Below are 12,395 nucleotides of genomic sequence, written 5' to 3' on the forward strand. Positions count from 1 at the left end.
ACATGTCAAAATGGTCATACTACAAAAAGCAAAAGCACACATTTTCAAATGTAAGTGTGCCATTAATGTTCTCTGACAATTATTCAGTTCAGTGAATAATCTGCTCAGTGAACTGATGTTCTACTTGCACTCAACAACCATGAGTAAAATCGCTTCATTTAGAAAGATATATCGTCGGTTGAGAATGAAATAATAATAATAATAATAATGTCTTATTTACCCAGGGTAGCCTCTTCAGTGTTGCCACTGCTCTACCAGAGGGCCCTGCTATTATTACCCTAGCGTTGCCAGGTACCCATTTATACACCTGGGTCGAGAGGGACACAGTGGGTAAAAACATCTTGTCCAAGGACGTAAGCACTGGGCGGGATTCGAACTCGGGTCCTTTGACCGGGAGTCGGGAGTCTTATCCACTATGCCACAGCCACTAAACCCATAGTGTTCAAGACAACCTAACGCCCTTCTCATTCTCAACAGACGATATATAAACACATATCACTGAAAAATACTGTTACATGTGCTGCTGATGAAACACTACCACAAGGTATAAAACATCCAGAGATGTCTCTCCTCTTAATCACGATGGATTCGGTAGGCACATGTGCTGAATTCTGAATTCTACTGAAAATGGATAGACTGACATTGTCAATAGGTTAATGTACTTTATCATCAAAGTCTACATATCTCAATGAAATACATGTACACACTAGAAGTAAGGCCAAACAATGAGATGAGATGCTATTCAAGTCCAATACACTGCACTCCCGTTTTAACGACCACAGTTATAACAAAATTCCAGTTATAATGAAGTAAAAATCCAGGCTGCAACGTTAACCACCCTGTGTATTTTTATTGTTTATTTGTTCAGTTATAACAAAATTTCTGTACAATGAAAGAAAACTGCCAGTCCCGAGGACTTCGCTGTAACGGGAGTCCACTGTACTCTTTAGTTTCATCAGCTGGTGCTCCTGGAAATGCACAAGGAAATGTACATTAAAAGAACTACGTAATGCAAATACATGTTGTCTTGTGTTGATATATGATACCCTTAACATCACTTATATGGCCAAATGAATATCTAAAGATGTGCAATATATTCTATGATATTTCTAATACATGTATCTTTCTTCACATTTCTTGGATACACCCCCCCAAACAAACAAACAAACAAACAAACAAACAAACAAACAAACAAACAAACAAACAACAAAAAACCTTCCACATCAAGATTATGCGAGTGGCATCTTCTGCCAGTCATTGCTAAAGTACTACATGTCATATGATTAATGAACAGCATGGGAATGCACCTTTCCCGAGACTGAGAAACTATTGCATGTTTCCATGTTACAAAACATGATATGGCATTGCTGGGAAACATGCAGGTAATTTTTGTGTGTGTGTGGACATATCCAAGTATTCTTAAGGGAAAAAAAAAAGAAATATCAAAAAATGTCACATATTTAGATATTCTTTTGCCTACATAATTGATGATTAGGGTAATATGAATCAATACAAATCAACATGCATTTGCACTGCATACGGTAGTTCTATGACCGGGGGCCCGTTTCATAAAACTTGTCATCATTGACAACTGTCACATTTCTACGACAAAATTTGCTCTCAGCCTATCAGATGCAAGGATTTCAGTAGCTTGTCACATCTATGACAACTTGTCACTGATGACAAGTTTTATGAAACGGGCCCCTGATTTACAGGTTGAAGGGACTGAAAAATTATTTCTTTGAAAATCCACCTTTTTTTTCTGAAATTTAAAATTTTGAACTCAATCTTTCTCTACACACACTCAAACACACTCTCTATATACATTATATGTATGCATGTATGTATAACTCTTCACACATGTATGCATACATGCTTTATAGAGAATACAACATTGATGTAAATATACAGTCTAAGCTTTGGTGTATTTAAACAATATCAGTCTGAGTAACAGATTGATTTTAGTACATTTATTTCCAGCATAATCACATATTGTAACAAGGTTTGATATGAGAAAATCTATGACAATAATTTGATAACTTTTGTGCTGAATATACATGTTCACCGTACACCAGAAATTTTCGGATGCATTTCAATTTTGCGAATTCGGTGAGAACCAAGATTCGTTAAATTACAGTGCACGCAAAAGTTTTTTGTCTACACTAAAATGCCGTGGATGCCAGTGGCAATTTGCAAAAATTTCATGCCGCAAGAAAGGCTGTTCACTCCAATTGGCAAAAAAAAAAGAAAAAGAAAGAAAAAAAAAATCATGCCACTAATATTTCTCACTTTACAGTAAATAGAAGTGGCTTACAAGCTGAGTTTTGCAGGGTTCATGAAGAAGCTCTTATAAAAGATCACTGAAATAATACCATACTTAATTAGTGTTCATTCAAAAATCTTGGTCAACAAGATGTCAGTCCCATTTCTTCTCCCCTGCATTTCATCCACCGAGATTCTTTCTGTCTTGAAACAGATGTAGACATTCTGACCGCACTCTTTCTCATTCCTGAACGCATCAACTCTTCATAAGAGACTTTGTGGTTTTGTGTCAAACTCCGTGCTGACATGACAAATGCAGGAAACGCATTCACACTGAAGGCGTGACAGAGAATGAACTTCCACCACGGACTCCGCCGGAGATCACTAGTTCCGGCTGCCAACAGCTGAGTTCAGGCTTCCGTGGAAGAGAAGCTGCCATTGTGGCTGTCTGATAGTACATTGAAGCTTTGCCTTTCAGCACCGTCAGGTGTAGGACAGTAGATTGACCTCATAGCTTCCATCGACCTGGCATGCAGAAATGCGAAGGAAGCATAAAGTTGAGAACAGTACAGAATAGGAATATTTTACTGCAAATTTGTCCTAGTACATTATCTAGGTCACCTTCCAGCATTGACATACATATAATTATTTACATAAAGCTTACAATGATATAGACAAATAATAATAATAAAAAAAAAAAAATAATAATAAAAAAATATATATATATATATATATATATATATATATACACATATTTACTCTTAAGATGAAAATAATCAACTTAATAGAAATAAATAAACAGATAATCAATCACTGATTTCTATTCCTTGATAAGAACTCCTATATTTCCCAAAGCAGAAAAATTGGGCTGAAATGAAAGATGATTTTTTTTATTCCACTTCATTAAATACTAACATTTTGTAAAAGATATACATGTAATAAAAAGAGACAGTATCAAACTACAAAAATGTATTTTGGGACGACTAAATTGGTTAAAGGACAAGTCCACCTTCATATACATGTGGATTGAGTGAATGCAGCAATATTAGTAGAACACACCATTGAGAGTTTGAGGAAAATCCAACAATCCGTTCAAAAGTTATGAATTTTTAATGTGTCTGCTCAGTCACTGCTGGATGAGAAGACTACTACAGCTGATGATGTCACATGCGTACAAGAGTATAAGGAAAATATAAAGAGAATTTCACAAAATGTTACTTTTAGAAAAAAGTCCACATTTCCTCGACTTGTCACTGACGTATGTTAAGGGTAATATTATTCCCCCTGCCTTCTGAAAGAGGGAAGTCAAGCATTCTTTTATTATGCAAGAAAAGTGAAAATATGTTGAATTTTCTTTATATTTTCTTTATATTGTTGTACGCATGTGACATCATCAGCTGCAGTTAGGTTAGTCTTCTCATCCAGCAGTGACTGAGCAGAAACTTCAAAAATTCATAACTTTTCAATGGATTGTCCGATTTTCGTCAAACTCTCACTGATGTATTCTACTAATATTGCAGCATTCACTCAATCTACGTGTATATGAAGGTGGACTTGTCCTTAAAGCCTCTAAAGAAATGTGCCACAGTAATGTAACTCCAACGCATGAATCAATAGTCATAATAAATGTTTACACAAGATGTTTATCATGAAGAAAGACTTGTTTTTTGGAAATCTCTGCATTGATGCAAAAGATGAGAAAATACACAAATACAGTGGACTCCTGTTATACCAAAGTCCTCGGGACCGACAGTTTTCTTTCGTTATATCAAAATTTCATAATAACCGAACAAATAAACAATACAAATACATAGAGCCGATAATGTTGCGGCCTGAATTTTTATTTCGTTGTAACCGAAATTTCGTTTTAACTGTGTTTGTTAAAACGGGAGTGCACTGTCCAGGGGTATGCATTTTCTTGCTATTTTGGGGCAGAGTACGATTTAACCACTGGTAAGAGAGAGGACCTTTAGATCAGACAAGCCATTGGATGTCTTTCGATTAAAAAAAACAACATAAACAAATCCACCACATCCCACAAGCATTCCCTTGTTAATGGTGTTTCTATTAATCATAATTTGTATTATTTACTACTAGTATTTCATAAAGTAGAATAAAAACTTCTCATTCATTTCAGCCCCATTTTGGTCATTTACAATTGCTCAACTCAAGGGCAGAATTATCTAAAGCCTCTACATCTCTCAATCTACAGATGATTCTGAAACTGGCAACACATTTTAGATGAACAAAGGTTATGTTTCTGTCTCTAATTTGCTAATTTTTGTACTTTTTTTCTAATTTTGTGATGATTCATTGAATTAAACAATATCCATCTAATTATTCTCTAATATACAGCATGCAGTAAACTTGCCAATCTAATAGGGTTGCCAATTTAATAAGGAGTTAGGAGTTGCCAATTTAATAGGGATTAACAAGGAGTTGATAAGCAGTTGCCAATTTAATAAAGATTATATTCACAGCAAAATTATCCCAGGAATTGATGGGTTGCGAGGCAACTCCACACTTTGTTCACAATGACATTACTAAAGAGAGTAAACTTTAAGCCAAAAACCTTTGATACGATAGCACTAAAATATGAAGTGCTGGAATTTTAAAGCTTCATTTGTTTCAAACAACACAGTTATTACTGATCAGTATCATAACACATATGCAAATTAGATTGAGGTATGATATTATCACCCCCCCCCCCCCTTGTCTCCCAGTTGTTTGCACAGAAATCTTCAACAAACTTCCCTCTTTGACATACACTTCAGAAAAGAAATTGCAAGTGTACACCTTCCATTAAATTCTACAACATGTATGTATTTGGCAGTGACTTATTATACAGGCCATTTTTTTTCTTCAAACAAATAAACTTTGTAATAATTTGTAAATGATGTTTATGCAAACCACAGAGTCGTAACTTTCTAATTTGCATAATATGTGATTGCAATTCACATCAAAATTTCACACACACACACACACACACAAAATGAAAAGATCTTCTATGTTCAATAGCTTTCTTATTCCTTGTGTCACCTCAGTGGAATTTTACAGTGCTGCATGCTTTACTTTAAAATTACAATGTAGTAATCCTGTCAAAGTCAGCTTAGGAAATACGAGTTGTATTTCATGTCCCACATGTTTCTTAACTTACATCAAATCTGCCGAGAGAGGTCTCCGTCTGCTCTCCTTGAACCTTGGTGGTCAGGGCCCACAGTCTCTGCAGGCCTGCTGCTATCTCATCTGCTGGTAGGGAGCTCTGCGGCAAAAAAAATAAAATAAATAAGTAGATAAATAGATAGATAGATAGATAAATAAATAAATAAATAGATAAACAAACAAATAATAATGATAATAATAATAATAATAAAATATTAGCAATGATAATAATAATCATATTAAATAAATAGATAAATAGATAGATATTAAATAAACAAGTAAATAGATAAACAAATGAAATAAAATAAATAAAGGGCATGCCTTCATTCCATGAATACAGGATTTTTCAACCCAGAGCTTGTGCAATCAACTTACAAACTTATTAGTTATGACCAGCTTTCAGTTTTGACTCGACTTGTCTTGTGCACTGGAGGTGCGATCCAACTGCTATTTGGATTTCTTTGGTTTATTGCTATTGGATGCAACCAGCCAGCAAAAGGCAATGGCAAAGATGGAATATTCAGAGTTTGCACAAACTACTGCATATGTTGTATATTACTTTTTATTTGTCTCTATTTTTGCAAAGTTTGCAAGTTGAACAGTATTGGCAAAATTAACAACTGGCAAGTTGTTATACCAGTTGGATTATCTCATTACTTGGATGCCCCTAGCACAGCCAGATGTTCCCACTTACAAGAGACACACTTCAAAACCAATTCCACTTTTTGAATATCAGGTCACTCACCTGGGCCCCTGGTTGCAGTCTCTCTGCCATTTTGTGTTGGTGCTTTTCGAGCCATTCTACCACAGGCGGTACGGCAACTTTCTGCGTGACAGAAGACCAGCAGCAAGAGTCATATAACAGACAAAAATAAAAGGATCCATTCTTGAGGTACAATATTGAGGCAAACACAATCATAACAACACAAATGAACATACTGTAAAAGTGGATATTTTCGTGCGACTAATTTTGTGCGCTTGGCGGGGTAAGAAGAGTTTCGCGTGTGTTTAATTCCGCGGAATCAAGATATCAACTACTGGAACATATGGTAAGCAAAAATGCGTGCTTTTATTTTGGGGCTAGTTTCGGGTTGCGCGAAATGCGCGAAAATTTTAACACCGCAAAAATTTCCACTTTTACAGTAGTCAAGACATACATTGTATGATCACTGCCACAACTACACTGTACAATATTTAAATGACATATTGAAATCAAACTGCATGATTTAAGATATATCATCAATATTACCATTGGTATGTTTGGGCAGTGAAACGAGAATCAATATTATTTTTTGTGCATCGCATCTTTTGAAACAGTGGGAATATTCCAAGATTTTAATTTCTTTCTTCTCTTTGGCATCCTGCCAATTAGCTTTCAAACATTATAGCATTAGTTTGACAGCATTTGAATAAGAATTACTTTTTAAATGACCCATCCACTCATCGCCTCAATGAGCACTCAGGTTTCTACATTTGTCCAAAGCACATACATAGCAAGCCCATGCAGTCAAGCAAACACTGAAAAATCTGCCAGTCTATGAATTAACAAAAAAACTGATTTGTTTAACTACATTAAACCCACAGATTCATGGACAAGTATAAATAATAAATATAAATCCTCTAACTTTTTATGGATGGGAATTCAATTCCACTGAAGGGTATTTATGACTTGGAGCAAACAATCTTGCCCAAGTAAGACACCTAAAGATTGGCAATCATTTCAGAGAGAAACTACAAGCAAACTGCCTTTCTTGCCTCTCCTCTGGCTTCTGTAATGTGACGAGTAATGTGAGAAGACTTGCCATTCAAATGCTAACGGTCTATATCTATGGACAAAATTTCAAATTCACTCACAGGAATTCATAACTTTCAATAAAATCACATTGACAAGATATGCCTTAAAATTCAAAAATTCTGTTCTTGACCACAGAGAGAATACAGTTCAAGCCAAGCAGCCATCTTGCCTCTTCATTGTACTCTTTGATTATGATATTGTCCACCCCGAAGCTTGCCCACACCGTCGATGGCTGCTGGAGAATCAGACGCAAAGCTGTCACTCGGTCTGGAGTCACCAGCATCTGTAGGTTGTCACGACAACATGGGGTTGAGGAGAGAAAGACAGAGCAAAATACATTACATTTGTATGCACATTCACCTTGTTTGGATCATGCTTTTCGTATAGAGTGGACCAATTGAATATCTGAGTTCCATCATCCACTTCCTAATTCCTACAGCTGTTCTGGTTTCTCAGTACGTCTCGCCATCATGCATGATACCATCAATGTTTAGCAAACAGCGGTGAGTCAACTTCTTGACATTAAAAAAAAAGAATGTTTTTATGTCAAACGTTTCACAAAACGTTCAAATAAAACTTACCAGTATATTTACCATTTCTAAGCATTAAATTCTCATAAACTTTTACCCACAAACTAGGCATGACTTTCTCTGCCTAACAAGTGCAGAATACCAATATCAGGAATTCCATGTGGTAATTCATAGGGCAGATTTAAAATTCATGCAAACAGATTCATTCAAGTGTATAGCACAGTGTGCCTGGTTGATACCGTTTGCCGACTATTGCTAGTCACCTGGGGTGAACCATGAGAGGTCGGCATCATTCGCCTGTTTTCTTGTGTGGGAGGGTAGGGGGACCACTTCACTGGGTTGGCACCCTGCTCTTTGCTATGAATGAATGAAGTGGGATCTTTTACGTGGGGGTGTCGTGGCTAACACACACACACAGGACCTCCATTTAATGTCCTATCCAAGGGACAGAGTGTTTTGCCACTTATTAGAGGGGACGGGACGTTTACACACAACATATCTCAATGAGACTCGCGACTCGCACCTGGATGCTCTTGGATGAGAAGGTAGACGCACTACTGACTGAGCCATATCCTTGATCGCAAAGTAGCTGGATTACAGGCGCACGGCACAACGCCCCGCCGCATGTAAACAGAGAACTAAGGGGATGAGTGGGTAGATAGCTTGGGGTGGGGACTGAGATTACATTTATAGACCCTTTTACAAGCAATTGTCTTACCTGTTCCCTGGAGATAGTGAAGTAGTCTTGAGAACATACATCACAATGGACATCTGGCATCAACTGCGCAGGTTTGACACAGGTCAGCCATTTTGATTCTCCTTTTGGTTGTACGAAGATAGAAATTTTTTGGGGAAAAAATTAACATTTTGTGCAACAACACAAACATGAATTAACAAGGAATTTAATTTGATTATCAACTTCTGCAGCAGTTGGTCCCATTGCATTTGATTCAGTGGCCAGTTGCCATTTCCCGACTGTTTAGCTCAAACTGGTAAAATAAGGGCTACCACAGATCTGCAAATGGCAGGAAATCAGTTGCTGACGTTACTACTTCATGAACTGTAACAAAGCCCTGCAGACATTGCCGTACATTACATACTGTCACAATAACAGCTAGCATTCAGTTACATGCATACAGATGCATCTGATCTGAACAAGATTTCTTCTGACAGTTTTCATGATACTTCCCATCTTTAGTACATCTACAAAGAAGAAATCAACATCCTGATGTTTTTGTAAATGTAGTCTGAGAATAATGTCTTGATACCGTACTTGATGACATTTAGTTATTAATCACTATGACATAAGTTACCAACTGATAACGAAATTAAAAAGAGAATCCATTTAGGACAATTGTTGCCAAAGAAAACAAGAATTGGTTTTTGGAGTTACCATTTACTCATGCATTATAGCTCAAATATTAACCCGTTGAGGATGAGTCCCGAGTACTGTAAAACATGATATATTCGTGGCATGAATTTTTCGCCAATTGGAGGCGACGGCCTTTTTTGAGGCATGAAATTTTCGCGAGCTGCCACTGGCATTCAATGCATACAGTGTAGACAAGAACTTTCGAGTGCATTTTAATTTCGCAAATCTTGGCGCTCGCGAAATTCGTGAGATTAAAATGCATGCGAACATTCCTCGTTTTACAGTATACTCGGGAAGGTGTCTATGGGAAATGCATGTTGTAGCAAACTCAGTCTGTCCTCAGTGGGTTGATTATTGTACCTTGTGTCTCCTTGGAACACTTCAGCTTCATGGACAGAAAGCCAGTGTAATTGTTCCTAAAGGTAATTTCTCCAATCTGCACACAAAGATAGTGAAGAGGAGAAATCAAAATTTGAAAGTAGCTGGTACCTGTAAAATGAAGGAAACAATTTTCATTGATTTTGATTGTTTATTTTTGTTCTGTTTTGTTTTTCTCAAAAGAATGATTGCTAACAGTCATCTCTTCAAACATTTTTCATGCACAAAAATGTTACCAGTTTTGACATGTAATCAGCATTTGTGTGTGTGTGGGGGGGGGGGGGGGGGAATAGCTGATTCCAGCAAATTAACTGGTACACTGTATTATAAATTGCAGTCATTAACACAAACAATCAATGAACAATATATTGGTCAAACACTTGAATCTGGAACCTGAAAAACAAGTGTATAAGCATCAGCATTATAACAAAACTACTACTTATCTATATCAAATTCCATTTCAGGATATCAATACATAGAAATGCCAAGATCTTTACCCAAGATTTGTCTGTAGGAGGAGGAATAGGAATAGGAGGAATGTAGTTGTTACTTAAAACATTCTGTACATGAAAATATTGATAATTCTCATTAACATGACATTTTCTTCTGCACTGGATTACACACACAAAAAAAAAAAAAAAAAACAAATGATAGCAATAACATTAACAATGAATTATGTGGATGCAAACTGTTAAAAAGGCTTAGATTCAGCTACCATGTGGTTGCCTAGCATTCTTGATTATTACTAGCAAGAGAGAAGATTCTTTTGACACCTATTTAATCATTTATTTTTCATTATTAATATAATTTTTCTTTTTTTTTTGTGCTGATGATCAGTGTGTTTGGAAACTGTAAGAAGAAAATTTCAGACTTGAACACATCCCTTTCAAGAGTACAAGGACACATCAGAGAACTTAGGTACACATTGAAACCATGTCAGAGACAAATGACAATGGATAAGAGATGGTATTATATTGATCACATAGACCAATGCAATACATGTAGATCACTTCAGTTTGTGCTACAATATCAACTCTTATCGCTGCACATGGATTATCTATACAATACAGTTTATATACCAAAATGGCATTTACATTATCAAAATATTTGAATGATGGGGTTATGCTGATTATAGATTTTTTTCATATTTAATTTTCTGTCCAAAGTCAAAGACTCATCATAAAATCAGAGCACTGAAAGCAAGACCGAGCTCTATATTTGTCACTGTATGTGTTGTCATATGACAGTGTCAGTGACCAGTGTACTACCAGTGCCATCAACAAGACACAGCTATCATGAACATTCGACCAATATCAGTTCTCCCGTGTGTTGACATTTGTTGCCAATACTTCATCTCTGTCTTTACTGAAAAATATGTAGATATGGAGGAGCTCCTTTTTTTAACTCCTCAAGCATTCAACCATAAGACAATTCTAATGTAAATGACAGCCAGGTATCAATTGAGGTAGGGTGGGAGGTTGGGTGTCCGGACACTTAAGACTCTCGCATACCGACTTGCTTATTTTACTTTGAATACGCATTTACGCACAGCTCCTCCCTGACAAACAACTGTTTACGTAGGCAAGTCTATTGTCAAACCAGACGCACTTTACAGTACGTGTCCGGTCCCACAACCTGTCCGGACACCCAATGATTGGGTATACTTTTGTCTAGACTAGAGCATCTAGCTTCAAATTCAATTCCTTCATCATCACGTAACAATCTCACTCACAATGATGTAAATTAAATACCCTTTTCAAACGATATCAATATCTCATACATGGATTCCATCAAGTACCAGTCAAAAAAAAAGAAAAAAAGAAGAGCTTCAAAGATGTAGACCACGGACAGTCTTGTTTAACTACACGACCATGTCGCTGCATTGCACACAGCGTCTGGTTGGGCTGGTTCTCGTTCAAGCACAGTATGCCTGCAAATGCATGACCAGTGATGACACTTACATCAACACAGTTGAAGTTAGGGAAGGTGATGTCAACCACTGAAACACCACATGTTGCTGATGATGAATTTCTGTCAGATGGCGGTTTTGCGATCAGATCAACTGGTTTCTTCACTGTGCAACTGAGCGTAGTTCCAGAGGCACTTCGATTTGGACTTGTTCGATGCTTCATAAACATTGTTGTGTCTGTCTGTCCTGCCCTCTGAGCTGAGCTCTGTAAGACTGTGGCAATTTTGTCAATCTTAGTAGTAATACAACTGCATCTGCTCCTACATATAGGCGACTGTGGTAGCAGCAAGGAGGTTCTAACCGTTACTTCTACCTGCTAGACTCCAGCTTCAGCAAGAGTCATGCAGCTACGAGAGCCCGAGCCGAGAGAGTGGGTAGTGTGGAATGACCCAAGATTGAACGTTCAAGCAAGAATAAGACCGCCACATGCCAGTCTGCTAGTTTTACTACTGTACTCGAGTTTCAATCGGCAGCTCTACTTTCAAATAACGATACAGAAGCTATGTAGTGCAGGCCTATCTGTGAGGCGGCGTCATGTTCACGGTGTCGCGGGATGGCCCCGGCTGGAGGACCGGGAGGAGCGCGAGCAGCAGCGGGGACGCGCCGGCGGCGAAGGCGCTGTAATTAGTGTAAATACCAGCAAATTCCACTGCCACACGCACTGTCATCCCATCGGATCCGAGGAGGTTGACGGACTGATTCTACTCAACGGACTCACCGAACTAAAACATAATGGAATGCGTGTTCACCCAGGAAATACGCAGCCACCAAAACTTGCTACCACCGCCATTTTGTTCGGGCAATTTTTCCTTATATGGAGTGCGGGCTGTGTCTCCGAAGCGCAATTGACCATTGTCATGTACAAACGTGCATTGTTACGTCATAATCACTAGCCACTGGACGGCGTACTCTTGCTTGCGCGCGTAC

The 12,395-nt window shown here is 37.6% G+C and overlaps 1 protein-coding gene across 1 annotated transcript; it reads right to left on the minus strand.

The window, feature by feature from the left end:
* Window positions 1–1,941: 1,941 nt before the first annotated feature.
* Window positions 1,942–12,271, minus strand: LOC140241743 (nicolin-1-like). The gene is made up of 7 exons (XM_072321495.1): window positions 11,461–12,271; window positions 9,482–9,557; window positions 8,468–8,568; window positions 7,389–7,502; window positions 6,170–6,250; window positions 5,420–5,524; window positions 1,942–2,787 (listed from the first exon to the last, which is right to left on the minus strand). Exons 1-7 carry the CDS (start codon window positions 11,635–11,637, stop codon window positions 2,746–2,748), a joined length of 696 nt encoding a protein of 231 aa, XP_072177596.1. The 5' UTR covers window positions 11,638–12,271; the 3' UTR covers window positions 1,942–2,745.
* Between the last annotated feature and the right edge of the window lie 124 nt (window positions 12,272–12,395).

This window comes from Diadema setosum, chromosome 2 (genome assembly GCF_964275005.1).
Source record: "Diadema setosum chromosome 2, eeDiaSeto1, whole genome shotgun sequence".
NCBI classification, from domain to species: Eukaryota; Metazoa; Echinodermata; class Echinoidea; order Diadematoida; family Diadematidae; genus Diadema; species Diadema setosum.

Excerpts from the sequence above, each read along its gene's own strand:
- LOC140241743 (XM_072321495.1), bottom strand. The coding sequence starts at position 11,637 with ATGTTTATGAAGCATCGAACAAGTCCAAATCGAAGTGCCTCTGGAACT. Across the intron at positions 7,503-8,467 it reads TCACTATCTCCAGGGAACAG|ATGCTGGTGACTCCAGACCG; the intron begins GTAAGACAATTG and ends GACAACCTACAG. Across the intron at positions 2,788-5,419 it reads CCTCTCTCGGCAGATTTGAT|GTCGATGGAAGCTATGAGGT; the intron begins GTAAGTTAAGAA and ends TCTGCATGCCAG.